This window comes from Echeneis naucrates, chromosome 11 (genome assembly GCF_900963305.1).
Source record: "Echeneis naucrates chromosome 11, fEcheNa1.1, whole genome shotgun sequence".
In the NCBI taxonomy this organism is placed as follows: domain Eukaryota; kingdom Metazoa; phylum Chordata; class Actinopteri; order Carangiformes; family Echeneidae; genus Echeneis; species Echeneis naucrates.
In genome coordinates, this window is record NC_042521.1 from 8,744,380 (window position 1) to 8,772,275 (window position 27,896).

Genomic DNA, 27,896 nt, shown 5'->3' on the forward strand with positions numbered 1-27,896 from the left:
GTTAAAACACAATTTAGTGAGAAGTTCAGATCACTGGTATTTTTGAGATATTGATGTTTACACATTCAATAAAGTTGGAATTTTATCTCACATCCATTCTATGTAAGGGCATCAATGCATTAGTGGAGGAGATCTCTCTGGGTCTGTTACCAATGCTACGTTTGCAAGAGGGCATTGGGAGAGGACACAAAAAAATATGGACAAACACACTGCATATACTCTAAAATGTCTCCTGGCAGACTAATACAGACTCTTGGCTTCACACCACCCCCCCTCCCGGAAGATGGTGAGAAGGACCACAGTTTGCTGCTGAATAATGTATCTGTGGAAGAGGTTGAATAAACACAGAATTGTAAAATCTCATTTTTTTATACATGTGTGTGTGTGTGTGTCTTCTAAACTTCTGTGCCTCGTGTTTACTTGAAATGAAAAGGTTTATAGTGTAATTTAAGCAAAGTGTTTCGGTTACACAGGCACGAATATCATGGAAAAAGAGTCACCGAGTTTGAACCCAACGGAGGCTGCTAGTCTGAAAAAATAATGATAATAAAAAAGCTTTCCACAGAAACCGCAGAGTAGCGAGGCGGCACTATTTTTCGTAATCACATGCTATTTCTGGACCGTGCCGTCATTTATAATTCAAGCACACAGTACACAAGCCATTAAACTCACCCTCGGGTCTGCTGAAGTTGGCCGGAAAATGTCTAACTCCTCAGCGGCAGGTGAGTCGAAGACAGGCCGGCCGGATGGCGGCGCTGCGGACCGCTCACACTGCCGGGCACGAGGAGGACGGAGCGGATGTAACGCCACTTCTGATTGGTCGTCGTCTCGTGGCGAACGTGTGAAGTCCGCCGTGATTGGACGGCCGAAAGTGGGCGGTGCCGAGTAGGACTTTTCATTGATATAACCTACAGCTGGTGGCCACGGCTCCGCCACACACGGAGTGAAAAGGCTGAGAAAGTGACGAAGGGCTTGATGTAGGGGGTGGATTTTATTTCTTAAAGAACGCTCGAGAATTGTTTTATTATTATTGTTAACAGTGGCACACCAAAGACTCTCGGAGGACAGCCAGGATGCTCTGCCACGTTACTCGTCCGGACTCGGTGGTGATGGAAGTGGAAGTTGATGCGAAGGCGAACGGTGAAGATTGTCTGAATAAGGTAGACTGAGCCACAATACACAAAACCTTTTGTTGTTGTTGTTGTTTTGATAAACACGGTGTCTCCGACAGGCCAATGGGGATCTTGTATCATGTCCGTCTAAGGAAACTTGTGTTAAATTAGGAAGTTAACTCAAACCCGCCGCAGGAAATAAAACGATCAGTGTGTTGGCTTGACACAATTATTATCTGACATTATAATAATCAGAGTCAACTCCCATCTGCGGAACGCAACAGCAAGAAAACTAAGTGGAGCTCTTCCTCAACCCTTTGTCATGAGCCGGGAGCGGGGAAACAAGATGTTCTGCTGCTCACGACGTGCCGAGAAAAATGACAACCACTTCCTATTTCTAACAATGAGGCTCGATTATAATGTTGATCTGTAGTCTAAACGTAGAGCTTGACAAACTGGACATGTGCAGGAGAAGTTTGGTGACATTGGTGGGAGCTGACAGCCGCCTCTACCTGCGCGGCTTAGTCAGGGGCAGATGGCTCTGTCGGGGTTACTACAGTTCACTCTTCTGCCTCTGCAAGACAGCTCCAGTCAAACTGCAACTTCTGCTTGAGCGAAGTTGTTAAAACGCCCCCTTTTTTTTTTAATCCAGTGTTAAGTTGACAGGAACAAGGTGGCAGATGAACTGTTTTTTTTGTCCTCCCCTTTCATCTGTAGCCTCCAGTTGGGTCTTTCTTTTCTCCCTTGCGCTAATAAAGTGTACAGCTACTTCATATGCAAGGCCTATTCCCAACTTGCCATGGGTATGAATGAGTTTTATCTCAGCCTCCGGGCTCCCTGCAGACATTCAGCAGAAGTTATGCAATAACCCCCATGTCTGCTGCATAGGATTCTGGGTTTGACAAGCCCCCACAACCCCAGTGGGCTCTCCAAGTTTACTTCCATCCCGGGTTTGGGGGTATTGATGGGTGTTATCTATGTGAGAGTAGCACTGCGGCAGCAGAAATCCAAATGAAGGAGGTGATAAAAGCACTTTTCTTCCATTAACCTCATTTAGATAGTCCTGTGAAACTCCTGAGTCCTGCTGAATCTTCCCACCTTCTATTGGGAGGTAAATGCCATTTAGGTGTCTAATTCAAGGGCATCTTAGTCAAGACGTTAAGTGGCATCTCTGTTCTTAAACTATATAATGTGATGCAGCCAACTGTTGTAGTAACTAGCATGAAGTTTCATCTGGGTGAATGATTTTCTTTTCCACAACAGTAGCCCTTTCTAAAATCCATCACCTTTGCAACCGTTTTCTTTCATCTCTCTGCAGGTTTGTCGGAAGTTGGGCATTATTGAAGTGGACTACTTTGGGCTGCAGTTCACGGGCAGCAAAGGAGAGAACCTGTGGCTGAATCTGAGGAATCGAATCTGCCAGCAGATGGATAATGTGGCCCCCTGTCGCCTGAGGCTACGGGTCAAGTTCTTTGTGGAGCCCCATCTCATTCTGCAGGAACAGACAAGGTACATTTACCGACCCACAAGCTGCTGCATAGACGATGTCTGCACATCTGCAATCAAAATTGTGTCAGCCTGTCGTATCATAATGAAGTCTTTTTATTTTAATTAAAATATCCTTCTATTTCCTTATGATTGCATATGATATGCAACAAGGAGCACTTGGTGGAAAAAAAAACAAACAAAGTCATCCTTAGTCAGTGCGTAGAGCTGATCATTTGTTTCCGACACAGTGAAATACCCTATAGTAACCTCTTCCTTCAGCTCTTCTGGGGTTACTATAGGTCGTTTAGGAGTAGCGACAGGCAGGAAATGTGATCCGGCAGCTCTGGGGCTATGTTGCTCTTTGGCTGCCCCAGGGGACCCTCTGTGTCACAGCCTGGACCTCTGTCACTACTCCCATTCAAACTCAAAATAACTTTTGTTGTGCCTTGTGTTTTTTTATTATTTTTTTTTTTTGCCGGGGGGTGGGGGTCCCAATTGTTTTGTGGTCATTTTGTTTGAACAAAAGCACAGCCTTCAGTTTGACATCTACGCAGATGCTTTTTGAAAACAGGGCCATTGTAGGGTGTTTTTCACTTTTGCAGCTCCTTTTCATAGAAACGTTTATCACAGTTTTTGAAAATACTAGGATGTAACTTTGTCCGCGTCTCTGTGATTTCCAGTCACGTGTATCGGAAATTTCATTGGTCTGTTTTTGTTTGCAATAGCAGATAATATCATTGAAATCATATCTTCCCTTACTATCTCTCCTCTTTATCTTATTAACAGTAACAAAACATACTTAGGTAGACCAGAGTAACAAGTCTAACTTGTTACTCTCCAGGCCAATTTGATGGAAACAACAATTATAATGTTCTTATGCTGCCCTCAGAACCTGTCAAAGAGTCTTGTATCATACACACTATCTAGTGTGGTGCTGCTGATCTCGTATTCTCTCCAGGCGGTGTGAAGGGTGTTTGGTGGCGCGAGATTGGATATACGGCTCAGGGTTGAGGGCACTCAAGAGGGGAATCTGTTTGGAATTTTATTTAGCGTTGCCACACTGCTCTTGCCCTCTCACTCATACAAACAGCATGTCATTCATTAAAATGACACACATCTGACTTGGCCAGGATTTATCTGGCATTCCAGTGAGCTCACCCACCGCCTCACCATCAGCTCCGCGTCACTCCCTCCTCAAAAAAAAAAAAAAAAAGATAACAACTTTGCCTTCCCCCAATGTAATTATATAAAAATATGCTATCCACATTCTCTCTGTTCCTCCTCCTTGCTCCTTCCACCCACACTACCCCTGGTCCATATTTGGCAGCCTTTGAAGAAGAAAGTGAAAGGCGCTGGGGGGGGTGGGCGAGGGTGAGGGTGAGGGTGGAGGACACTTGGCTGCCTGTGCTCTGACCTCAAATAGATTAGCAGGGGTTATCAACAGATGGCTGGTGTCGGGTGGGGGGAGGGAGGTGTGACGGGTTTGTGGAAGAAAGAAAAAAGGTGACTTAAAGATGTGCGATGGCAGGGAAAGCTACGTGGAGTTGCTGCTAATAAATACTCACACATGGCAGACACCTTCATGATGTCAAGTTGCGTGTTTAATTTTGGCAGAGCGTTGATGCCATCCATCTGCTCAAAGGTGATATTATTTAAGTGTTGCTGGAGGAGAAAGGGGGAAAGCACTGAAATAAGTTTTTAGAGATGAGGTTGCGATGCTGGCAGTGCACTGTTGTTGCATTTTGGGCACCAGCACACAGCTTTGGGACATGCATTTACAAAGGTTGTGAAAACACGACACTCCTTTAAATTACTCTTGTTTATATGTAATCTTATGCATTCTTTTCATAACTAAATATGGTAATTATAGTTCACTTCATTTTGTATGTCAAATTAATAGTTTGAGGGCTGCAGAAGCTCAATTTTTACTTATTTATTGTGCTTGTCACCTTTGACCTATTTAGGCTACCACAGCTTCTACGTGTCCCGTCCACTCTGCCTGCAGGAACTAAACTTCAACAAGTTTCTGTTTTGTTTTTTTTCCTCCTTTGCATGCCTGCTGGCCATTTGTACCAAATGGGAAAATAATCAGAACGTGATTGTAAAATGTGTTTCCAGTCCCTGTCCTTCTAAAGCACATTTGTTATATTTACAGAGAATTAGGAAGCCATTGTAGTCATTAAACCATCTTGTGTTCTGTTTTTGTTGTTTTTTTTAACGTTAAGTACCTGATACTCACTCACACAACAGAATGTTTCTATTGCTCGGTCATTAGCAAGAGTCTGTGGCTCCACTTGTGGGAAAAGAGCTGGCAAGGGAGTACAGATGAATATTAGCCCAGAGAGCAAAATCTGGCTCATTTACAACCTTTATTTTTTGATGAATGTGCAATGTACCAATTAAATACAGTAAAATCTGGCAAATATTTTACAAAAATTTAGATAAGCAGAGGGGTGGGCCTTCTTGACGTCCCTTTTATAGGTCTTATTACATAATCCGCACTAGACTGAGCATGCACAGAGCTGCTTATATAAGCTGCTGTGTACTGTGCTGCCACGTAAAGCTTAGCAGGTCACTTGAGCATTCTTACTCACATGCAGCCAACTATTTGGATATTTTGTTTAATTCATCCTCAGAGAACATTCTATTCACATTGAAACACACATTTGTAGTATTTCAAACCAGTGTGTGCTTGCCTTTCATACCACAATGAATCTCCTCTTTTTTATATATATAGAGTATCAAGTGTCAGTAATTAAACCTTTTTGTGGTTTTATATAGATTTTTTTTTTATCACATACAATCAAAGTTCATATCAGCTGATATCTATTAAATTCTGCTTGATTCTCTGGCTTTGGAAGTCCTTTCAGTTTCTCCTGACATTCCCATAGATTCCCAGCTTGCTTTTCAACACTTTCGCTAAATGTTAAAAATTTTATCATTGGGTGGCTACTTCCACATTGGTCCTACATTGAAGAAAGACCCGATTATACTATTCAGGCCTTCTCGTGGTTTGAGATAGCTTTTTACACAAAGATGTGATCTTTTTTCTTTTAAAAAAATATAGATTACGTCCACAGATCTGATTTGCATTCATCAGTCTTTCCCTGACGTGCCCACCTATGTGTTCTTATTACAGGAAACACTTCGTTGGTAAAAGGTCTCAGCCAAGGGCTACAACAACAGCCTGTCTTATCTACATCATTTAACACCTCTTGCTTGGGGGTGATTCTGGTTTAAATATGTGAATGTTTCCCCTTCATTAGCCCATGCACTTAGCATTCTGATCAGACAAACATTGGATGCCCTCAAAGGGCAGCGCTATTAGCACATGCTTTATCGGAGTTCTTGATTGTTAACCTGCTCAACCCCTTTGAGAATGAGTTTATCTTTAACTTCAATCCAAACGGCTTTAAACAAGGAAGGTTTATTTTAATCAGCATGTCCTCATAATAATTGCATCCCAACAGAAAAGCTGGGAGTCAAAAGTCATCAACATATATCTAGGTGCAAGTTTGATTTGTGCTCTTCTCCACAGAGTCCCTGAGCTAATAAGGCAGAAATCAAAAGGATTACAGAGCAGGCTGACAAATGTCCAAATCCAACTGTACGGACTCTGCTCTCTGGATGTCATTGCTCTCAGAGAACAGTATTCCTCCTCCTTATGTAATGGCAGGCTGTCCAAAGACGTGCAAGTCAGGGAATGCATTTGCCTGCCTTGTGTTAGCCTTAGGACAGACTATCGATCATGTTCAGAGTTTTTTTTTCTTGCCTTTCCTGCAGTGGATGGTGGGATGGTCCCCAAACCTCTGTAGCTTTTGTTGAATGGATCAACTGAGAAAACGGTTTTCTAAAAGAAGACTCTTGACTGAATGGTTACATTAAGTCTCATTCATGCATTACATGAACCTCTGTGGCAACTTGACTGATTTCAGTTTTGACTGGCATCAGTTCACCCATGAAGACTGAGGGTAGAGAATTAGATCTCTGACAAAATCCCAACGCTAGCTCTCCAGCCAAATGTTCTGCAAAAACAAGTAATTTATTCAGGTCACACAGAAGTTATAATTTTCAGTTCCCTGACAGGCTACAGAGACAATCAAGTCGAACAGCGATCTGGATGCTTGTGAGTGTTAAAGTGTTCAGAAACAGCACCCAAGCCTTTAGAGCAAAGCTTCACTGTCAGTAATTAGTCGCTGAAACTCGGCCTGCAGGTTTCTTTCCTCCATTTGTTGTGCTCTTCAGTAACCTAGCCCTTTTTTGAAGTAATAACATTGTCAATTGCCTGGGAATGACAGATTTCTTATTTGTTTAGTGCCTGAATTTAGGATTTATGCCTGGTTTTAATTACTATTTTACCATCCAGTGCAGAGCAGCAGCCTGTAATTCAAGACATTTATCATACAAACAGCTTCTTTATTTTATTGCTGTATAGTTTTAGGTTTGGCTTTGTTTAGCAACTTTCTCCTAAATTACGCAATTAAAACTTCACTAAGTGTCTTGGTCTCTGACTTTTCTTTCACCATCCTTTGGAGGAGATTTTCAGCAGAGTTTAACATCGGTCATTGACTGCTAGTAACCTCACAGCACACACAACTGCTGGCAGTATGTCATCTAACTTGCTCACAAATGCATTGTTGAGCGCACCGCCAATGAGGTCTGAAACTCTGCCGGTGATTGGCTGGGCGAGTTGTAGTCTCCAGGCAGAGGTGTTAAGTTTCAGTTTGTGGGGACGTGTTCTTCTGTGTAGTGAACTGACTGGTATTCTGTCTACTTGGGGAACAGACATTGGTCAGGGAGGACACATTAAAAATGGGGCTGTTTTATAGATGGGTGGAACAAACTGAAGAGAGTTTAGTTGACTTCGTTGTCTCATGTTTTTGGAGGATGGAAAAAAAAAGTATAAATATTTAAAAAGAAAAATCTCAATTATAAAAGAATATACCAAAAGCTTCAACACAGAATTACTAAAAAAGCAGAATGCAAAAACTCAGTGATATTTCAGTGGTTTAAATGTAATGGTTTAAATACTGGGTGGAACACATTAGGTGAAAAACTTGAATCCTCTCATCCTCATCCCCTTGGCTCAGCTCTGCAGCCAGTGACCTATTTTCAGATATTCCCTTACAGTCTTCAGGCTTGCTTTAATTGAATTATTCCAGAAAGAAAATCAAGTATTCAAACATCTCTGTAATCTCTGTAAAAACATTTATTTGTCTTGCGCTCTGTTAGCATTCACGTGAGTATTGTGTCTGTGAACGTATTATTGTGATGATAGTGGGTTATCTATGGCCCAGGAGGCTTTGGGCTCGTGTTGGTGATGGTTTAAACAACACATCACATGGACTGCAATATCTTATTTTTTTATTTATTTTTTTATTTTTTTGTAACATATACTTCACCGATGTGTCTGATGCATTGATGCATGTGCAAATGCGTCTGGATAGTGATTCATATCCGTCCCTGACTTGCTGAATCAAACAGGCTGAAAGGTGGGGTCTAGTTGCTCATGGTGAGTCGAATGTAGCCTGGCAATCTGTCACAGCAAGAGACCAGATTTAAGTCCTGTGATTCTGCTGAGTCTAGTCATTTTCATGGGAGACACACTGAATTAACTTCTATCATCTGCTCAGATGCGCTTTGGGTTTTGCGTAGGGATCATTTGTACATTACGCCTCTTGTCATGTCACCTCAGTCACAGGCTGGTGCAAACCTGGTGGGTTTGTAAGGAACTATACGTCCAGACACATTCATTTTAACAGTTTTGTCCATTCAGGAAGGAAACAAATTTTAAAAAGTAATTTTGAATTTCATCAACACCAACTCAACATATTAGCCTGAAAGCCCATGTTGGAATCACTGTGTGCTTCTATGGGCTTGTGTTTCACAAGCACACTGATCCTTGGACAGCAGTCTGAGCAGCTATCCACTTAACACAGAGGACAAGGGGGTTTAGATGCTGTGACTGTAGGAAATTATGTTAATTTTTAGCACCAAGACAGGGGGTTTGAAGGAAGCTTCTGTGTTTTTAAAAAGCAGCGTGCTGTTGGTGTTAGTCATGTTTCTGTGGTATTTGAAAGCACGCCTATCTGATGCATCTCATCAACCCTCAGGGAAAATTGGGCACCAACAGCTGCCGATGAACTGTAGTTACCTCTATGGCAGCCCTGTTAGCCTGTTGTACTTCTTAGGCTATAATTGGTGTTCTCTCCACACTACAGTATTTAGCTTCAGCAAAGCATGCACACTTGTTTACCCACGACGGCAACCACACGTCAGGTTTTTCAGTGGCCTGATGTTACATATTTGAGACTGCTTGTCACCGTTTGTAAGTAAGAAACAATACCAGTTACCAGTGTCGAGTGTAACTACGACATGACAACAAGCTCTACATTTATATGTTTACAAGAGTATTCAACATACTAAATGCTTACAATGGTCTATAATAACCTCTTCCCAACCCCACTTGAACTAGAGTAACCTCCGCAGCTTGCCCTATAGTGACTCTTTGTCAGCACCCTGTAGTAAACTCCCAGTCAAGTGAGCCCTATTGTTTGCATCACACAGGTAGCTAACTGGCAGCCCTCCGTCACATGATGCCTGCGGGGCCTGATACAATAGAGCACTGTGTTTGTGTGTGTGCGCGCGTTGGAGGGAATGGGATGTTTAACACCATATCAAAGCCCTGTTTGTTATGCCTGAGGCTAGTCAGCCATGGGGCTTCCTTGTTGTGGTCTGGGATGGTGTAAACTGACTTTGTTTGAGTACCTCATGGCTGCTGTTGATACTCCTTGAAAGCACTGACTGTGTGTTGGGTGGGGCATGTCTGTAATGTTGCGCACTGAACCAGTTACAAGTCAACACATTTGTTTTCTGTGTCCAGGTGCACCCTGCTCTCTCCGGAGTCTGTTTTTTTTTTTTTTTTTTTCATTCTATAAGATGACAGCGGAAACAGCTTGCTATCACGTTTCATCTCGGCCCTACGAGATATCTCTGCTAGATTTGACTACATCAACAAATAATGGATTTGCAGAAACTTTAATAAAATTGATCTTTTGTGCTATGATCCTCTTAGACTCAAAAATGTCCCTTTAAACCCTCACAAATATCCTGAGGCCACAATTTGGCCTCCTTTGCACGAATAAAATACATCTGCGTCATGCTTCAAAGAGAAAGGGCAGCTCACAGGAAATTTTCAGCAAACTAACAAGCAGTTTGAGGTGCACTTTTCTTTGCTCTCAGGGTTTTCTGGGCCAAAATATTCAGTATTTTTCTTTACACATGAAACTGTTCTACCACTGGAATATTTGCAAAGGTGTAGTTTTGTTTAATGTGGAAGGATGTGGAGGGAATGGGTGGATATTAAAATGAAAGAGGTCAACTTATCAGCTTATTATCGGCGGAAAACAAAGCTGTCCAACCGGTTTGTGTTCACAGACGCAGGTGACCTGAATCAGGATCTACAGTGCATTTACAGTCTGCTTAGCTCTTGCCCACAGGTCATCTTGTGTAGGAATCTGTGCGGGCTACTTTAGTTCAGCGCGCTTCGTGATTGAAGGGCTGAGTCAGTCAGGGGGTTTCTCTTTTTGACGTCTCCTGCTGTTAGGAGGAAAGAATTCCTCACATCTTCGGGTTACAACAATGGAAAGGCGCTGATCTGCCATGGCTTGCTTATTTTGAAAATTGGGCTGTTTTCCTTGACCACGCCAGAACTCACTGTTCTCATTAATCATTCAGCCTAAACAATAACAATAGCTGTCTTTGCCTGATATTAATCTTTGAACTATTTTCCCAGCTTTAACTTGGTAAGTCCATCTTAGGGTGATTCTTAGACACCTCAAACTCAAGTCTGGCAAAACAAGATTATTGCTCTTTGGTGACTTTGGACACATTGGAGAACATTATTGACCCACAATGAACCACAGGGAAAAACACATGGACAGGATGTTGGCAATCACTGCTCTTTTTAAATCCCTTCACTGCATTCGACAGTTCGACAGATTCATCACTCACACATAGCAGTTATGAAATTGGTCCTGAAGATACCACAAAAGCAAAAGTTCAATGGCCTTTTCAATTTATAAACTGGAGAAAACTGCCACTCAGCAATGTAATGTCTCTTCCGCTCAGCTTCCACAATGATGATCGAGTCAATTTACATTTAAATGGAGTTGTAGTATTTTAATGAGGAGATAGGAAAGGAGAAATTGGAGTCACTATTCTAAACAAATATCAAAGTCGCCTTTTCCTCTCTGTTTCACACCTGCTGTGTGTGTGCGTGTTCGTGTTTGTGTGTGTTCCTAACCTGCTAACCCAGTCTTTGGTGAAACTCTGGCCACATTGACCGCCTATCCATCGTCTGGACTTGTCCCAGATGTCATCATTCAACCATTACACATGGATTTTGGACACTGCTTAAACCAGGAACATGTTTGTGACAAAATGAATACGGATAGAAAAAAGTACTTATGTTAAGATGAATTGTCTTTGCTCACCAATGCCTTTACCTCAATATTAAATCTCCATTATGACCCATGTTCTGTTTTGTCTCTGCATCTCCCAGACACGTGTTCTTCATGCATGTGAAGGAGGATCTTCACAACGGTCACCTGCGAATGGGTTCAGAACAAGCAGAGGAGCTGAGTGCACTCCTGGCACAGGCAGAGTTTGGAGACTACAACCAAAACACAGCCCAGTACTGGTACTCAGACCTGTGCGGAGAGGAACCCAGTACGGCCACGATGGGCAGGTACAGCACTAAAGAACTCTACTTAAGCTTTCAAGGGGAGTGGGAAATTGGCATTATTTCAACAAAAAATGGTGTAGTGGTGAAGATGTATCTTATTGTATCTTTTGTCCACATCTCCATATTTGAAGTAGAGACATTACACTGCCCCAAAAACACGACTAATGAACAACAAATAAACCAGATTTTGCCCAGACATAGTAACATGGAAGAAAAAAATCTAAATCAAATGTTGACTTAAGCGAGAGAGAGAAAGAGAGAACGCTGATTTGAACTGACAGTGCTGTCTTTTATATTTTGCAGTATTTTCCTGCATTGTCACATCTGCCTTCTAAGACAGGGCAATTTTTTTTTTTTTTTTTTGTAGCTGGGGTGAAAGACTTCAGATAAGAGTGCATCAGACACAGCGACAGAGTCGGTCTGTGTAGCCAGTTTGACAGCTGACACACGAGCATGCGCGCACAGTTTAGCTGAGCAAAGCAGCTGACATGAGATCAGATAGCAAGTGTTTTCAGACTTCCACAGACAGAACCTTCCACTGTACACAAAAAGAGGGTGACAAAGTTCCTCTACTGCCAGGGTTTAGACTTCTCTTCTTTCACTGTGCGTCTTATGTGTGAAGGGCATTTATCCATGCCTATCCTGCTTACAACTGTTGGGACTCTATCCAGAAACTTGTGCAGTGTCCCCATTTTGTATGTAAAGCCTTTCGGGAATGCCTTCTGGAAGTGTTTGTGGTGCACATGGCCCTGTTCTTCAAATATTCAGCCTATTAAATTATACAATATGAAGCCCCATCTGCCATACCTGCTACACACTATCTATGTGCCACGTTGAGCCGGCAGAGACTGGTGTTCAGTGCTACACCTACACCTAACCTAACCCCAGCCTGCTATATATGCATTTATCTGCAGCTAATTTTTTACACATTTCATAGAATTTGGTTGCAAATCAATACTGCATATGCATAATGCATTTGTCAGAAAGGTCTGTAAGAATTAAGCTTCAATGGCCAAGAGATGCATTCAGCTGTGCAATCTAGGCATTTCTCTCTCAAGCATCGGTGTCAGAAACGTAGCAGGTTACCATCAGAGCTCACTGCCTGAAGATGTTTGCCGCTGTGACAGATGAAACACTCTAGTCCTGTCGTTACCCTGCTTGTATAACACTCCTGTCACAGCGGGTTTTCCTTGATACAAGGTTATCTGTATCACAAAGTTTGTGTCAGAAAATGTTTAAAAGAGTGAGAGAAACTGAAATGGCTGTCATTCTGTCGCCCTCCTTCTTCCTCCTGCAGTATTGTATCCAGACATAAAGCACTGGAAGGTTTGAGCCAGGGCTCGGTGCAGTACCAGGCCCTGCAGCTGGTCTCTTCCCTGGAGCATTACGGTGTAGAGTGGCACTGGGCTCGTGATGCAAATGGACAACGGTTAGCCATCGGAGTTGGCCCAGAGGGCATTGCTATTTGCAAGGAGGACTTCAGTTTAGTCAACAGGTATGATGGTGCAGCGAACATCAATAAGACACTTCCGTGCATGTTTTTTTTTTTTCCTTGGGACAGTATTCGGTATGTAACCTTTTGTTCTCTCCATGTCTTTTTTTTTTTTAAAAGAATAAGCTACCCCGTTATTCAAATTGCCACCCAGTCTGGTAAAAGTGTGTATCTGACGGTAACCAAGGAGACCAACGACAGCGTGGTGCTTCTGTTCAAGCTGATAAGTAATCGAGCAGCCAGTGGTCTGTACCGGGCCATCACAGAGACACACGCCTTCTACAGGTGAGCGATAAAGAAACTAATTTCTCCAGATCAGTGGTTCATATATACACCCCAGCTGTGTGGATGCATTTTAACTGACATCTCTTCAGGGCCTTAAATAATAATAACTGTACAAAGTCAATACTGCCTTAAATTACTGCAGCTCATGTGGTGAGCAAACATTAAAGAAAAAAAAAAGTCTAATTTAACTTTAAGCTCTACTGCTCAGTTGAGTTCTGTGAGCAGTCGTGGCTAAAGCTTAGTCAGTGCAAAAATATGAACTAGTTTAGAACTCACCTCCAAGCTACATGTTGTTATGATAATGCAAGGCCATTTATTGTCCTCTACTGAAGACTAGCTTATGAGAGGTGGAGGAAAAATGGACTGACCTAAATCATGCTTTGTGTTACTGCCCTATTTGGCTTTCTGAGTGCATTCTGTCACATTTGTACACTCTATTCTCCTATTCCCTTTTTCCCCTTTTTTATGGTTTAAATGCGTGCAAAGTGTGGCAGACAGCCACATAAAACACGTCCTTGACCTGAAAGCATGATGGAAACACAGAATATACAGACTGATCTATAGCGGATAGAAATGTCATTTTTAATTTCCATAGGCTGTGCTGCATGAAAGCATGTGTGTAAAATTTACAGTGAACAGAGATAATTCAAATGGCTGAGCTATGAAATTGTTCTCCGGCAAAAGGAACAAAGGACAGCTCTGTCCTTTTGTTTCAGGGGTGGGTTTTTAGCTTGATCTGCAGCTTTTTGTTGTCTTCATCCTGCTGCTCCGATACCAAGTGCTGGGTGTTTATTCGCCTGTGGTAAATGTGACCTCAGATCAGGATGCACATTGGGTGGCTAAACAAATAATGGAATAGGAATAAACACAAACAAACTTGTTAAAATAAGTGCATGAACAGGCTGTGAGGCAGAGAAGTTTCAATTAGGGAGATGTAACAATGGAAATCTCATGGTCGTCTATTTTTCGTTTCCAGGTGCGACACGGTGACAAATGCAGTGATGATGCAGTACAGTCGAGACTTTAAGGGTCACCTTGCATCACTCTTCCTCAACGAAAACATTAATCTGGGCAAGAAGTACGTTTTTGACATTCGGCGCACTGCGAAGGAAGTATATGACCACGCCCGCCGGGCGCTCTACAACTCTGGCGTCGTGGACCTGATGTCCGGCTCCGGCAGCGGCGAACGCTCCCCCCCTTCAGGCTCCCCACGCAGAGAGGACCAGCGGGACGAGGGGCCAGACTGCGGCAGCTGCCAGCAGAGCCGAGCTCTCCAGGAGAGGCTGCAGAAGCTCAGAGATGCTCTGTTGTGCATGTTGTGCTGCGAGGAGGAGATAGATGCTGCATTCTGCCCCTGCGGCCATATGGTGTGCTGCCAGACCTGCGCAAATCAGCTTCAGGTGAGACTTCCTCTAAAGAATTACCACAGACAGAAGCAGGTGGGGGGGTCAGGTCTATGTTACAGGACATACTTTTTAAAAACTAAGCCAAAGTTTTTCTTTGTTTTGTGCTTGGTCTTGGACATACTCTGAGTTTTCAGCTATAACGAAGGCTCTTAAATTGCACTTTAACTTCAACTTTTTGTCCTCTTTATGGTCTTTTAAGCAACATTCAAAACTTTGCTTACACTCTACTGACCTGATTGTCCCTTCACTTAATCGGCTAAATGTTGCCCATCTTTGCGAAAACAGATGGCGCGTGTGTGTGTTACTGTGCACGCCTTTGCCCGTTTTTAGAAAGGGATTATAGCAGCCAGGCAAATCTCCCTTCAATTAACTCAACTAGTAAACGTGACCCAGCTAATAGATTTGTGTGGATGAGTCAGAAGAATCTCAAGAAAACAGAAGAGAAGGAAAGTTCCACTGATTTCAGCAAAGCTATAGAAATATGTTTCTCATTGTAGCAGTTTTCGGTTATTTAAGCCTGCTCTGGACTCTTCGTTACGGTGACCTTAAATGTTAACAGTGATATTCCGAGAGCTGCTCTTTTCATTACATATTTTCTTGTCTTGCACCAGTCTGTGCTGGGTTTAAAATATGTTCTGTGAGTGAGATGAACTCAGTATGAGCATGTGAAAACATTAGTTTTACTGTTTTCCAATTTCGGTCACGTCCAGCCTGTGTCGGCTCAAAACCCCTGTTCCCTTTCTGTTAATGATGGTGTTCAGATGTCAAACGCAGAATGTGTTCAACGCTTTTCCTTTTGGCTCCCCCCAGTTGTGTCCTGTGTGTCGATCGGAGGTGGAGCACGTGCAGCACGTTTACCTGCCCACCTGCACCAGCCTGCTGAACCTGACGCTGACCGATAACCACAAACACCACAGCAGCATCCCAGCACCCATCCACAGAGACACCGCCTCTCCTCACACATGCTCTTCAGAGTATGACCAGAAGCTCTACCACACATAAGAACAACTCCTGCTGAAGCCACCAAATTCCATTACCAACACCTTGAAGCTATACCAGTTAGATTATGGTTTAATTGATAAGGAGCATTTCTAAAGCATCTGCTCTTCCTGCATGGACCTGCCAAACATAAAGGAACAAAGATCACTATACTCGAACCACTCCCTCAGTTATTGTGTGTGTGTGTGTGTGTGTGTGTGTGTGTGTGTGTGTGTGTGTGTGTGTGTGTGTGTGTGTGTGTGTGTGTGTGTGTGTGTGTGTGTGTGTGTGTGTGTGTGTGTGTGTGTGTGTGTGTGTGTGTGTGTTGTTATTTCTCTGGACGGTCGGTTTGTCTGGTTGGTTCATAATATTTTTTTTGTATATCATTCTGTTCATCTTTTTTTTTTTTTTCTTTTTTTTTTTTTATATATATATATCACAATCCTTTACCGCAACATGATTTTAGATTAGGCTCTTTGTACCATTAAATTATTGCATCAGTTGACCTGATACAGAAAACATTTTATTTGTGAATTATGCTTTTGAATTTGTTGTTTTGCTTGTTTCTCATCAGGGCCCTATATCAGGCTCATTGCCCGTACCATATGATGAGCCTTTGTGTTTGACAATATCTTAACACTGTATATACAGTTGTCTTTTTTTTCTTTTTTTTTATTGTTATTATTTTTTTTACAAAGCATCCTGACATTTTAAACGGTTTGATTTGAGAGCAGAATTTTATGGTGCACCAGTGTAAAATGCATTTGCACTATGTTTTATTTCTGGTTTGTTTTCCATCTCCAGTGTTTTCATGCCAATGAGGACGTGTTTAGAGCTCTTTCACAGCACTGCTTTGGGTGTAGCGCTGCATCGTCAGCTTTTAATTTTGGAGTGAAATGGGAGTCCTGAAGGTTTTCTTTCACCCACCAGAACTGTATCTGACTGACACTCCCTCGTCCTCCCACACCTCAAAACGGGTCTCAATGATTAACTGCCACTTTGTCTACAATTACAAGCCTGGTCTTATAGGCTGTTTGCACCTTCACATGTGTTTCCATGCCAACAGAAAGGTAGATATTAAGTGGACTAAAAGCCTTTTCTTAGTAGACAAAGAACTGCAGTTATTTATGGGGAAAAAAATTGAATTTGACCAGAAGCAGCTGCTTCCTCTGAAAACTTCCATAGTATATTTCTTATCTGGGTGTACTAGTTAATTCCTTTTTGATATTTTAAAAGGTACTAGAAGATCTGCCTGTGCAATACTTGCTTGATTTTGAAACGCTTCTCACTTTCAAGTTTTATTTAATTTCAAAGACTATTTGAGGAGGGGGAAAAGATACATTGTCACTTTATTGAGGAAGTTTTCCACGTGTCTGTAGGGGGTTTGGCCTTAATGTAGCAACAACACTGTGTTTATTATGAACTTTCCACAGACTTGCTTTATAACAAAAAAGGAAAACTTGCAGGGGAAGGACTTTATTTTTCATGTTGTACAAGTAGCAATTTGTTTCTGTTTTCTGAAGCAAAAGCCACTATGCTCTGTAAAATAACTCTTCAAAATGAATCATTTTTATATCTATTCTGCTTTTAACAAGAGAAAGTATTAAAGTTGTTTTTGAAAAAAAAAAAAACACCTGTGTTTTGTACTTTTTATTCAGCGGCCTGTTTAGAAGTTTCAGTTGAACTCTGCTGCGTTCAGGCTTAAAATTAAACTATCGGTCTGTTGCAGTTAAAGCCTTTGATGAAATGGTTTAAAGAGGTAACCAAACTTTTACGGGTGGAAGCAGCTGCACCAGGCAGATTAGCCACTGGCTTTTGTCCTCTTATACTGTAATGAGATCTGGCCTTTGTTCCTCTGGCCAGATTTATTGATAGATAATGAAAGAAGTTTTATACAGTGATGCCACATGACTGTTCCTTAAATTACACCAATATTGGGATTGGTCATAAGACTCATAGTCGGCAAAATTTCCAGGGCTCAGAGGTTTCTGATAAGACATGCTATAAACAAACAAAAAACAGCTTTTGTTAACACCTGGAAGGTTGGTTTGGGGCAAGTCTGCCAAGACTTCAGTCCTCAGTGTCTGCAGCACCCCAGGTGGATACAATAACATTGAAAGGTCAGTGCATCATTTGTCACTGTCAAGCAGGGAACAGTGAGCTGAAAGCTGCACAGTCTGTGGCACAAAGACGCTCACTGTGTTGATGAGAAATGACAAGCTCCACTGGGCTGTCTGAAACGTCTGAAAACAAGCTAAAACAGCAGCTATTTATTTGTCTGAGAGTCTGACTTCATGAACTGTGAACCCCTCTGTCTTTCCACAACCTTCTGCATGAGAGTGTTTTTCTTGTTCTCTAGCAATTTCAAGGACACAGTGGGGTAAGGGCGTAGGCTACGATTACTACTCTGCCACGCAGAACTCAAGTGTTATTGTGGGTCAGAAAACAACACCAGCTAGAATACTGTCAAGCTGTAAACTATCCTCAACAAGGAAGGAGAATGAAAAACCTCTATCAACAGGACTTTTACAGCGTTGATCTTGGAACTGTGATACAAGATGTTCTGCTGAGGCCAAAAGCATCTGTATTTTATTATTATTATTTTTTAACCTTATGGCATTAGCACACATTTCTAGAGGAAAGCTAGAAAAGGCCAGGGAGACATAAGCTCTTTGAAATGTGAAAATCTGGAAACATATTCTTCTGCCACACTAATCCAAAATGTATCTAATACCAGACACAACTGCATTAATCTCTTGTTGAGCAATATCCAACACATACGGATTGTGCAGTGGATGGTGGCACGTGGAGCAGATGTCAGAGGGGAAAATAGAAGAAGAAAGCTAAACGGGCTTAGTGGGTTCATTGGAAACAGTGGTTTTTGAATTTGCCTAATCTGTTGCATATTTATGTCCTACTTAAATGTGGTTTCAATAAAAGACTGAAGGATATGTGAGCTATAAATGTTAATCATTACTTAAAGCCCAAAGCAGATTCTAACATGCCTTTCAATGTTTTGCCAAAAAATCATCACAAACCATTCTTTGCAGTGTACCATCCCATTTGGAGTGTGTCCATGGTCAATAAAAACAAAAGCATGGTTGGCAGCCTATTTTTATCAGTGAAACGTAGGATGTGGCAATACTAAACAGTGAGTTTAGGTTGTTTATTTTGTTATTGGTGGATTAAAAGCTGCAGCAGGTCGGCTAAAATACTGCTGATGTTGTGTTATGAGCTAATATGAATGATTATAAACAGCTTGAACACACGATGCATCTGCTATGTCCCGAAAGAAAAACAACTAGAAGTCATTGTGTTTGTCTGGATGCTTGGCTTGCTTTGCGTCCACTGTCTGTCCCTGGCAGAGATGTTTTCCACTGACCTGTGCGGCTGCCATTAGTGTTGAATGACTTCACGGTTGCATGCTGAGAGCCAATGTCACGTTTCCTTGCACCTCTCATGGAAACATCTGTTGCTGGTGTTTACGCCACCTGCCAAAACCCAATGACAAAGAGTTCAGTTCAGAGTGTAACGTCTGAAAATTCAGACAGGAATGACTCGTGACTTGCTCTCCCAAACTTGTGCCTTGGTCAGTACTGGCTGCATAATGGTTCAGGGTAAAAGCTTGTTTAGGATTTAACAGGCTGAGGAGATGGATTTATCATGTCGAGTCCAATTGTATAATATTTAATTAAATAGGCAAGATAATGTTACACTTATGAGGCAACAAGGAGGGAAGTCTGTAGGAAAATAACTCCATCAATCTTATTGAATTCCTTTGAATGTCAAAGTGTGCCTCTGAAAACTTGACATGCTTTTCTGTTAACCCTGAATGACCTTTAACCTACTTCTCTAGAGTGTGAGCTTGTCATTAAGTGTAATCCATGCAGAACCATCCAAGGCCGACTGAGGAAGAAGTGCAGTTACCTTGATGTTGTTCCCTGGATGCTCATTTCTAGTTCATCACTTCAAAATTTCACAGCGCGAAACTGAGCCGATTTTTCCCGATGGAGACGATCGTCCTTCATCCTCGTTACCTGAGTCACTTAGAGAGAAAACAAGCTGAATTTTTAACTCGTGACAGCAAACAAACATCAAAGATTCTCACCATCTTCAAGTACACCCAGTGCCATGTGGTTTTCACATCTGCTTGGCCCAGTGACACACTGTCAAGGGACTCATCTCGTCTGAGTGTGTTTGATGGAGCCATCAGCTGGTAAATAAGTGTGTGGTTAGACTGTGTGTGCATCGATGTGCACGCATCCCTCCAGAAGTATTTGACTATTGTAAACCTGCCAACATATTGAATGTTCTCCATGCAAAATCCATGTCAGATATTGTTATAATCATATTGGAGTCTGAACACAGTCACCAGAGGATTTACATTTGCTGCAAATACCAAAAAGATGTCAAACTAAATTGCTAACTGGCCACCATAGACCTAAATACAGCTATCGCAGCAAGCTGAACATCATCTACCGTCCATCGTCCAAGTATGATAAAAAGGTTATTCGTCATTCTCACGTACTTGCATAACAGATAGGCAGCAAACATGGTGACACTGAAATAACCACTGTACAAAATACAAGATTTGCATAATAATCTGGCATATAACGGACAACCATGCTTCTGTCCTGTGAGGCTGACCTCAGACATCACAACAAAAAGATTAGTGCTGCTAGTTAACACTAATAGCTCATGTTGTAATACTAACTAATGCTAGCAGCCTAAGTTGCCATACTAGCTGCTAGGCTAACACTCAATCAACTAACTCAATCAAAACAATAAATCAGCCTGATATTGGTGCTTCCTTATGACAAAAATGCCATATAGAAAATTTTACAACAATAATGCAGTCTGACCAACATTTTTGATGTTACGATGACTAACTTCATGTAACAACAACAACAACAATAAAAATGCATCAAAACTCTTTAAATGGGTCAGTTTCTGAACATTCAGAATGTTTCTTTAAAGAGAGAAAGTGACTCCTGTCACATGAGCTATAAAACCGGAATGTGTACAAGAAGACAGGGCCTTGTTGCACTTTAACCCACTTCCTGCATCAGACAGCAATGCAGACGAACACAAGACAAGAAGACAGAGGATTCATAGAGTTCAAGGAGTTAAAACCAAGCTGTACTTTCCTTATCAGTGCAAACACGATAAAGCCTTTAAGGGGCTGACCTTATTTAGCATCTTATCAGTGGAGGTCAGCGCGACATGCACAAGGGGTTAAACAGCAGTAGATTTATAGCAGCTGTTGTCCTCATGCTGCTGGATAGTTAGGAATTTTTCACGTACACGTTTACAAAAAACAAATAAAGATGGTACTGCTGTGCAAGACAGTATTTCAATTTCAGTGACACAAATTCAGTTAAATCACATGCCTCTTGCATTAAAGGACTTTTTAACTGAAATGGAAATGCAGAGTTTACACTGAAATGTTGGCGGGCTTGCAAGCGCGGGAAACGAGAACAATTTATGCTTTCGGGAAGAACTGTTTCTCGGTTGGAACAAATATAAAGAAACCGTGATTGAAAACAATCTAATCCTGCTGGAAAAGTCTTCACGAATACACACTTAAATATCTCAAAGGCACATCTAGTTGCCAGGAAACAAATGAGTTTTGACCCAGGCATGCCACTTTAACGCCAACTGTTTCTGTAACTCTGCTGACATCTACTGGCCTGACTTTCTTCCAAAAGCCTTACATCAAATTACAAAGAGTGATGACTTGATCACAAACTACTTTATCTATCTATCAATCGATTGCATGGTATCTGTGTAACCTTTGAGTTTGTGTTTTACATTTCAGACCCATGTCCTAAAGTTCCTAATTAGCCTACTTAGTCTAAATGTTTAATTCTCCAGACATGTTTTGAGACATAAAAACACATACTACCATTGTTCTTTGTGTAACAGCTGGTCAGAAAGTGCCACTGTACAGGTATGGAAGGCAAAATATACATTTATGTATGTTAGGTCTGATTTTCCTGCGCATGTTTAGACATTTTTGTTTGATGGACCGCACTTTGTGTTAATGCTGCACAATGACACTCAAGTAATATTGTTATTGTTAATATTGAAATCGGGGTAGTATTTATTTTTTACTTTTACTTTTCTTCCCTATGGTGTGTGCAGTTGATGTAATAATAAAACAGAACAAAAGACAAGAGCGTTAACCATTTACAGGAAAAACTATCAAGTAACGATGGATGTGAACACACACACACACACACACACACACACACAAAGAAACTCACTGTTGTTTCAGGACTGCAACCTATCCATGACTGATCCCTGACTTTTCCATCAGTGCACAACCTATCTTGCTGCTTCAGTCTGTCTTCCTGTGCCTCTATATCCCTCCTTCTCCCTCACTCTTTTTCTGCTGTTGCTCTCTCTCTCTCTCTCTCTCTCTGCCCTGTCTGCCAATAGCTCGGGGAGCAATGCCCTAACTGGACAGTAGGTGTGCTCTTAAGCACTGCAGCATGCAAGCCCACTGCAGTGCAACCATGTGTGTGTGTGTGTGTGTGTGTGTCAGCAGCTGGGACAGTGCCTGCCAGCTTGGCCACTGCTGCTCCTGCCAGTCTGCTGAAGGAGAGAGGGGAGAGGGAGAGCACTGGAGGAGTGGAGGGAGAAAGCGAGCAGGGGGGACAGAGAGGCAGAGGGAGTCGAGTGGGAGAGAGAGAGGAGTTCAGGCCCAAATAAAGCCATGGGGGCTGGGGGTGGGCTGGGGCCCCCTTTGCTATAAATACACTGGCCGCCTGGAGGTTCGGGTTTGGTTGCTGGAGCTTTGGACCAGCGACCACCACTGCTGCTACTGCTGCTGCTGCTAGCTTCCTGAGAGGCATCTCCTCTGCATACTCATCATCCTGGTCAACAGTGTTCTTGGCATCCAAGATGCCTCGAGTGGACTCAGACCTGAAGCTGGACTTTAAGGATGTCCTCTTCAGACCCAAGAGGAGCAGCCTGAAGAGTCGCTCGGAGGTTGGTACTGTCTGTTCAAATCAGGGAGCAACACCTCTCAGGAGGAGTGTTCAGTATTTACTGATGCATTCGGGAAGTATATTTTTGTTTACAGGTCGATGAGTGGAGACATAATAGAGATAACTATTAACACAAGGGGGTGGATAGAAGGACGATGGGGTGGGGATCAGCGCTCTGGGGCCTTCTAACCCTGTTTGCTGCTCTCACATCAATATGACAACACATCAATATATCTGACGAGTGAAAATTGAGCTCAGTGAAATTTTGTCTTATTGATGCGTTCCCTCATCGTCTTGTTTTGTGTAAGTCTTACAGGTGTTTACTGCCTTTGTGCTATGGTGAGCTTTTATGTTTTAGTAGAAGTGTGACCTTCTTAAAGGACAGAAAACAAAGCTACAGCCTGTACCCCACTGCAGCTATACGCAATAACTGATTACACAGACAAAAAAAAACGCAACAACAGGCAAAGTTTGACCGGAACAGACCTGATTTTGTGAATTATTGTTGTGATAAGTAGGAGAAAGAGGCCACACTGTGTGTAGCACCACCTCATTTTGCATCTGAGGCAAAACAATCCCGTCTTTGTCCTTGTCTCCTTATCACTTCCTCATCTTAGTCCCGGTGCCATCAGATCGGAGCCTGGCACTGACTAAGGATCACACGCATCGGTGTGGTGGCACTAAATCTGGGCTGGAAGGTGGAAGTGTGCGGGAGTCGACTTTTGAGAGGCAGCAAGCAACATGAGACACCAGAGACTTCTGAGAAAACTATTTAAAAATAGTCCTGTGTGTGTTACAGTAAACCAGAGCACATTCCATACACCATCACACTGATATCACAGGCGACAACTCAGACAACACCTGGCTCAAAATGAATGACAGCAGCCCGCACTGAGCCCGTAATGAGCTTTTATATCCCGCCACATTCTTTACATCATATACTGTGACTTATTATTCATTCAAAACATTCAGGCTAAGTAATGCGGTAACAAGGCCTCCTAAAGAAAACAGCACAGGGTTTAAATCATGTCGGCCGTCTTTAGTCTCCAGAAAATGATTCATTGCAGCTTTTCAGCACTGCAGCCAAATCTGATGGCTCCTGCACTCATAAATCATCCATCTGTTGATATCCGGCCTGATCTTGTTTGAATTATTGCAGAACTCCATCTGCCCAGATACAGGACATAGGTGTTTTGGGGAGGAAGTACAGGGAGTACATGAGCACATAAACCTGACTTGGACAAACATCTGTCTCAGCAAAGCCACGTGTTTTGAGAATCAAACCAGAGAAATGAATGTGTAAAAGCAGAAAATGTCTGACTTAACCAGAGGTAACGTAAACTGACACCTGATGTGGACTTACCTTCGGTGCTTCAGTTGTTCATGTTTCATACCTCGGTGTGATTTACCGGTGACCGGTAGACTGGAGCATCCTGCTGAGTCAGCGCGGCTGCATAAGAAGAGGCCTGTATTGATCCTGTGCAGCAAGAAAGTGGACACAAATGAGTGGACGCACCTCCCTCCTCATACAGCTCATCTTTCACTGCTGTCCTCTTTCTCCCATCCTCCCATCCTCCCTCATGTTTTATTCCTCTGCGAAGGTTACGGCTCACACTGGACTGCTTTTTTATTCAACCATGACTTCTTGGTGTCTGTTTTACATCTGCTTCTGTGTAGCTAATGTGAGTTTCCTGTTTGCCCCTATTTCAATAAAAAAGTGTATAATATACACTAAAATATCTGGAAACTGCACTCAGTCCAGGTGTTATTAAATCATATTAACTCAGTGGAATAAGGTTTATTTATAGCTAAAGGAATCTAAGCTATGGCTTGCATCATGACTGCAGATAAACACATTCCCATATAAGCAAACACTGTGGCACAATGAGCACAACTTGTTTCATATCACATTACAGGCAGCAGCATTGGCTGAGTGAAAACCTGGATCTAAAGGATTCAGTCAAACAGGAACAGGAGTTGCTCCCATTTCAAAAAAAAAAAAGAAGAAGAGGAAAAATAATTCCTCAGTCACATAAACAATCACGGGCTTCCACTGCAGGCTAAAAGTTTCCAGGATAACGCGTCTCTTTGTCTGTAGGTGGACCTTCAGAGGACCTTCACATTCCGCAACTCCAAACAGACCTACACCGGCATCCCCATCATTGCTGCCAACATGGACACCACAGGAACATTTGAGATGGCACAGGTCCTCAGCAAAGTAAGTTGACACAGCCGAGAGGCTCAAAAATGAATAACAGCATCGCTGTGTTGACTATTTGACACAGGATCACAAACGAAAATCCAGATCACTGTGGGAAAAAAACACAAATCAGCAACCTTGTCCCAGTAGCAGGAGGACATCTGCTTGCTTTGTTTTCTTTTTTTTTGTAACACTCAAAGTGCCTGAAATCTTTATTTCAAAAGGCTGAGTTGAACTGAATGAATTGTGCTCATCACCAGCACTGCTTTTCTTACACGGTGGCAATTAGAATGAATTCAACTGACATATAAAGAATTATCAGAAAGACTATTTTCCAACACCATCTTGGGTTTCTGTGTATCCCCTGTCTCTGTAGCACACACTCTTCACAACCATTCATAAGCACTACTCTGTGGAAGACTGGAAAAACTTTGCTGCTAATCATCCAGAATGCTTGGAGGTAAGAGCCTCTTTACACGCACCGAGATGGATTCATTAGTTGTGAGTGTTTACTTGTAGGGATCTGCTCCACACAGCATGTAGCTGCAAGCTCAGGTAGCGGCAACGCGGACCTGGAGAAGCTGTGTGCCATCTTGGAAGCCGTCCCTGCTCTCAAGTACATCTGCCTGGACGTGGCAAATGGCTACTCTGAGTACTTTGTGGAGTTTGTTAAGACGGTCAGAGGAAAGTTCCCCAAACACACCATCATGGTAAGAGAGAGAGTGCGCCACCTTGTCTGGCAGCAGGGGCTCATGGTATGTTGGGTATCCACGACTGCCTTTTCACCTGAACGCCCACTTGTCTTGCAGGCTGGTAATGTGGTAACAGGTGAGATGGTGGAAGAGCTCATCCTTTCCGGAGCTGACATTATCAAAGTGGGCATCGGGCCAGGTGGGTGGGTGTGCCGTCTCTTCAGGCAACAAAAAGCACATAGAAATGACTGAGACTGAGGTGAGAGATGAGCCAGAAAGACAGACACGCGTTGTATAAATAATTTAACTTCAAACTACAGTCAAAATTGAAATAGGTAGGTTTTTCTTTCTGGGGTAACTTACCTGTTGATATATGTTGAAAAACAGTGAATCTCGTGGCTTCTTCACTCATGAAGTGCCTCTTACTATCTATACATTGCAGAGTCACTGACTGCATTCTCCCCTGAAGGATTTCAGTTACAGCTCTCAGGTTGCTGTAGAGAGAGTGGAACATTTACAAGGTTCTTAGCCTTTGTTAACGCAGCAGAATGGATTCAACAGACTATTTTAAAATTACTCAGGGTCCCAGTGAGCACTAGCTAATTCTCATGGACTGATATTTACATATTTTGGATTAAACAGCTTGTTCTACATGAGGCAAACATTGCTTAAGATCTTCTGATACAGCTTTTTGGTTGTTGTTTGTCGTGTGGCGTTAGAGAGCACCGGATGTGACTGATACTGCAGCAGGATGCTGCGCATCAGCCGCACTTACACACACACACAAGGATGGCTACATGACGATTGACTCTGATGTATGTACTGTGGCCTGTGTGTGGCAGGGTCTGTGTGCACGACAAGGATCAAGACAGGAGTGGGATACCCACAACTCAGTGCTGTTATAGAGTGTGCAGACTCAGCCCACGGACTCAAAGGACACATTATATCTGTAAGTCCCGTATAAAGTTACACATTATGCGACAGCCAGAGCTACTGTTATTATAGTATATATAAAATACAACACCTGTGGAAAGGAGCATCAGTGCAGTGAAAGCCCACAGTGAAAGACCTATATGTCACATATCCGTCCTATCAATGAAGAACATAAATACTGATCACAAACAGACATTAACCAAGGACTCTGGCCTAACCCGCAGTGTAGATGAGTGAAATAGTTTTTCCAGGGTAAAATCTTAACTTCTTAAATGAGAGACAGGGGGTATGTGACCGTCTTGTTTTTGTCCCGTTCAGGATGGTGGCTGCAGTTGCCCAGGAGATGTCGCTAAGGCCTTTGGTGAGACTTCAACACACACACACACACACACACACACACACCCCTACAGTCTTTGGTGTGTCAGATTCAATGATACAGACTGTACTACAAATGGAGGCCTCTTTAACTTTTGCTCCTCAGGTGCTGGGGCTGACTTTGTGATGATGGGAGGAATGCTTGCAGGCCACGACCAGTGCTCAGGGGAGGTCATTGAGAAAAACGGCAAGATGTACAAGCTCTTCTACGGCATGAGCTCTGACACAGCAATGAAAAAATATGTCGGTGGAGTTGCTGAATACAGGTGAACAACCGAAGATCCATAACCTGGACAAAGGGAACTCTCTTCAGTGGTTAGAGCTTTGAATTCCTCTGTAGCTAAGAACATCTTGTTTCTTTATGTCCTTGGCTCTCAGGGCGTCTGAGGGGAGGACAGTGGAGGTTCCCTACAGGGGAGATGTGGAGAACACCATCCGTGATGTGCTGGGGGGTCTACGCTCCACCTGCACCTATGTGGGCGCCGCTAAGCTGAAAGAGCTGAGCAGGCGAACCACCTTTATCCGTGTCACACAGCAGTCTAACCAAATGTTCACTTAGTGGAGTTTACATGAACACACAGGCATTGTACTGTTCCACGTCCAAATGTGGAACAGCAGGACAGAGGTTTAACATAGCATGCAGACGCACACACATATACACAACCAACAAACCCGTCTCTCTCAGGATATCTGCAATCAGAAAGCTGTTCATTTCCTGCAGGTGGTGATTAAAAGTTTGATTTGAAACATCCAACAGCGAGTGTGTTTACATGCTTACATATATTCTAAAATACAGATAACATTCAAATGTCATGGGATACAGTGTCGTTGTGGACATCGGGTAGGAAGGAGCCTGAGTACTGGGGCATGCGTAGCTACTTCATATTCAATCTTTCAACTTGTGTGTTTCTACATAAACCAGGTATCAAGACTACAGGCTACTTAAAACACATTGGATGTAAACACACTCAGCAGGGAGGAGGCCTGATGTTGGCGCCAAGAACATTTGGTTAGAATGAATGTGAAAAGTGAATATGCAAGATCCAGGGACTTTGCCCTTTAAATGTCACTGGAGAAGTCATGTTGCAATAAACTGCATGCAGCACCCTCTGCCCTCCTCTCTGGTGTCATCATTCTATGAAATCACACAACCGAATAGTGTACCTTTCTTTACTTGATGTGTGTGTTTTTAGAGCT

At 42.6% G+C, this 27,896-nt stretch overlaps 2 protein-coding genes and 1 long non-coding RNA gene across 5 annotated transcripts; 2 read left to right on the forward strand and 1 right to left on the reverse strand.

The window, feature by feature from the left end:
- Positions 1-920: 920 nt before the first annotated feature.
- Positions 921-15,898, forward strand: mylipa (myosin regulatory light chain interacting protein a). Its single transcript, XM_029513842.1, has 7 exons — positions 921-1,160; positions 2,431-2,621; positions 11,164-11,349; positions 12,644-12,841; positions 12,959-13,123; positions 14,100-14,523; positions 15,340-15,898. The coding sequence occupies exons 1-7, from the start codon at positions 1,074-1,076 to the stop codon at positions 15,529-15,531; spliced, it is 1,443 nt and encodes a 480-aa protein (XP_029369702.1). The 5' UTR covers positions 921-1,073; the 3' UTR covers positions 15,532-15,898.
- Positions 13,326-27,803, forward strand: gmpr (guanosine monophosphate reductase). Of its 3 annotated transcripts, XM_029513845.1 has the most exons (10): positions 13,326-13,340; positions 22,414-22,500; positions 24,598-24,717; positions 25,076-25,159; positions 25,236-25,409; positions 25,509-25,590; positions 26,234-26,340; positions 26,643-26,685; positions 26,806-26,965; positions 27,078-27,803. In XM_029513845.1, exons 2-10 carry the CDS (start codon positions 22,414-22,416, stop codon positions 27,256-27,258), a joined length of 1,038 nt encoding a protein of 345 aa, XP_029369705.1. In that variant the 5' UTR covers positions 13,326-13,340; the 3' UTR covers positions 27,259-27,803. The 3 variants fall into 3 exon arrangements, with proteins under 3 accessions (XP_029369705.1, XP_029369703.1, XP_029369704.1); XM_029513843.1 differs by lacking the exon at positions 13,326-13,340 and having other exon boundaries at positions 22,193-22,500; XM_029513844.1 differs by lacking the exons at positions 13,326-13,340; positions 25,076-25,159 and having other exon boundaries at positions 22,193-22,500.
- On the reverse strand, positions 13,356-19,555 carry LOC115050783 (uncharacterized). Its single transcript, XR_003841230.1, has 3 exons — positions 19,435-19,555; positions 18,890-18,998; positions 13,356-13,962 (listed from the first exon to the last, which is right to left on the reverse strand). It is a non-coding gene; the product is annotated as an uncharacterized LOC115050783 (long non-coding RNA).
- Positions 27,804-27,896: the final 93 nt, after the last annotated feature.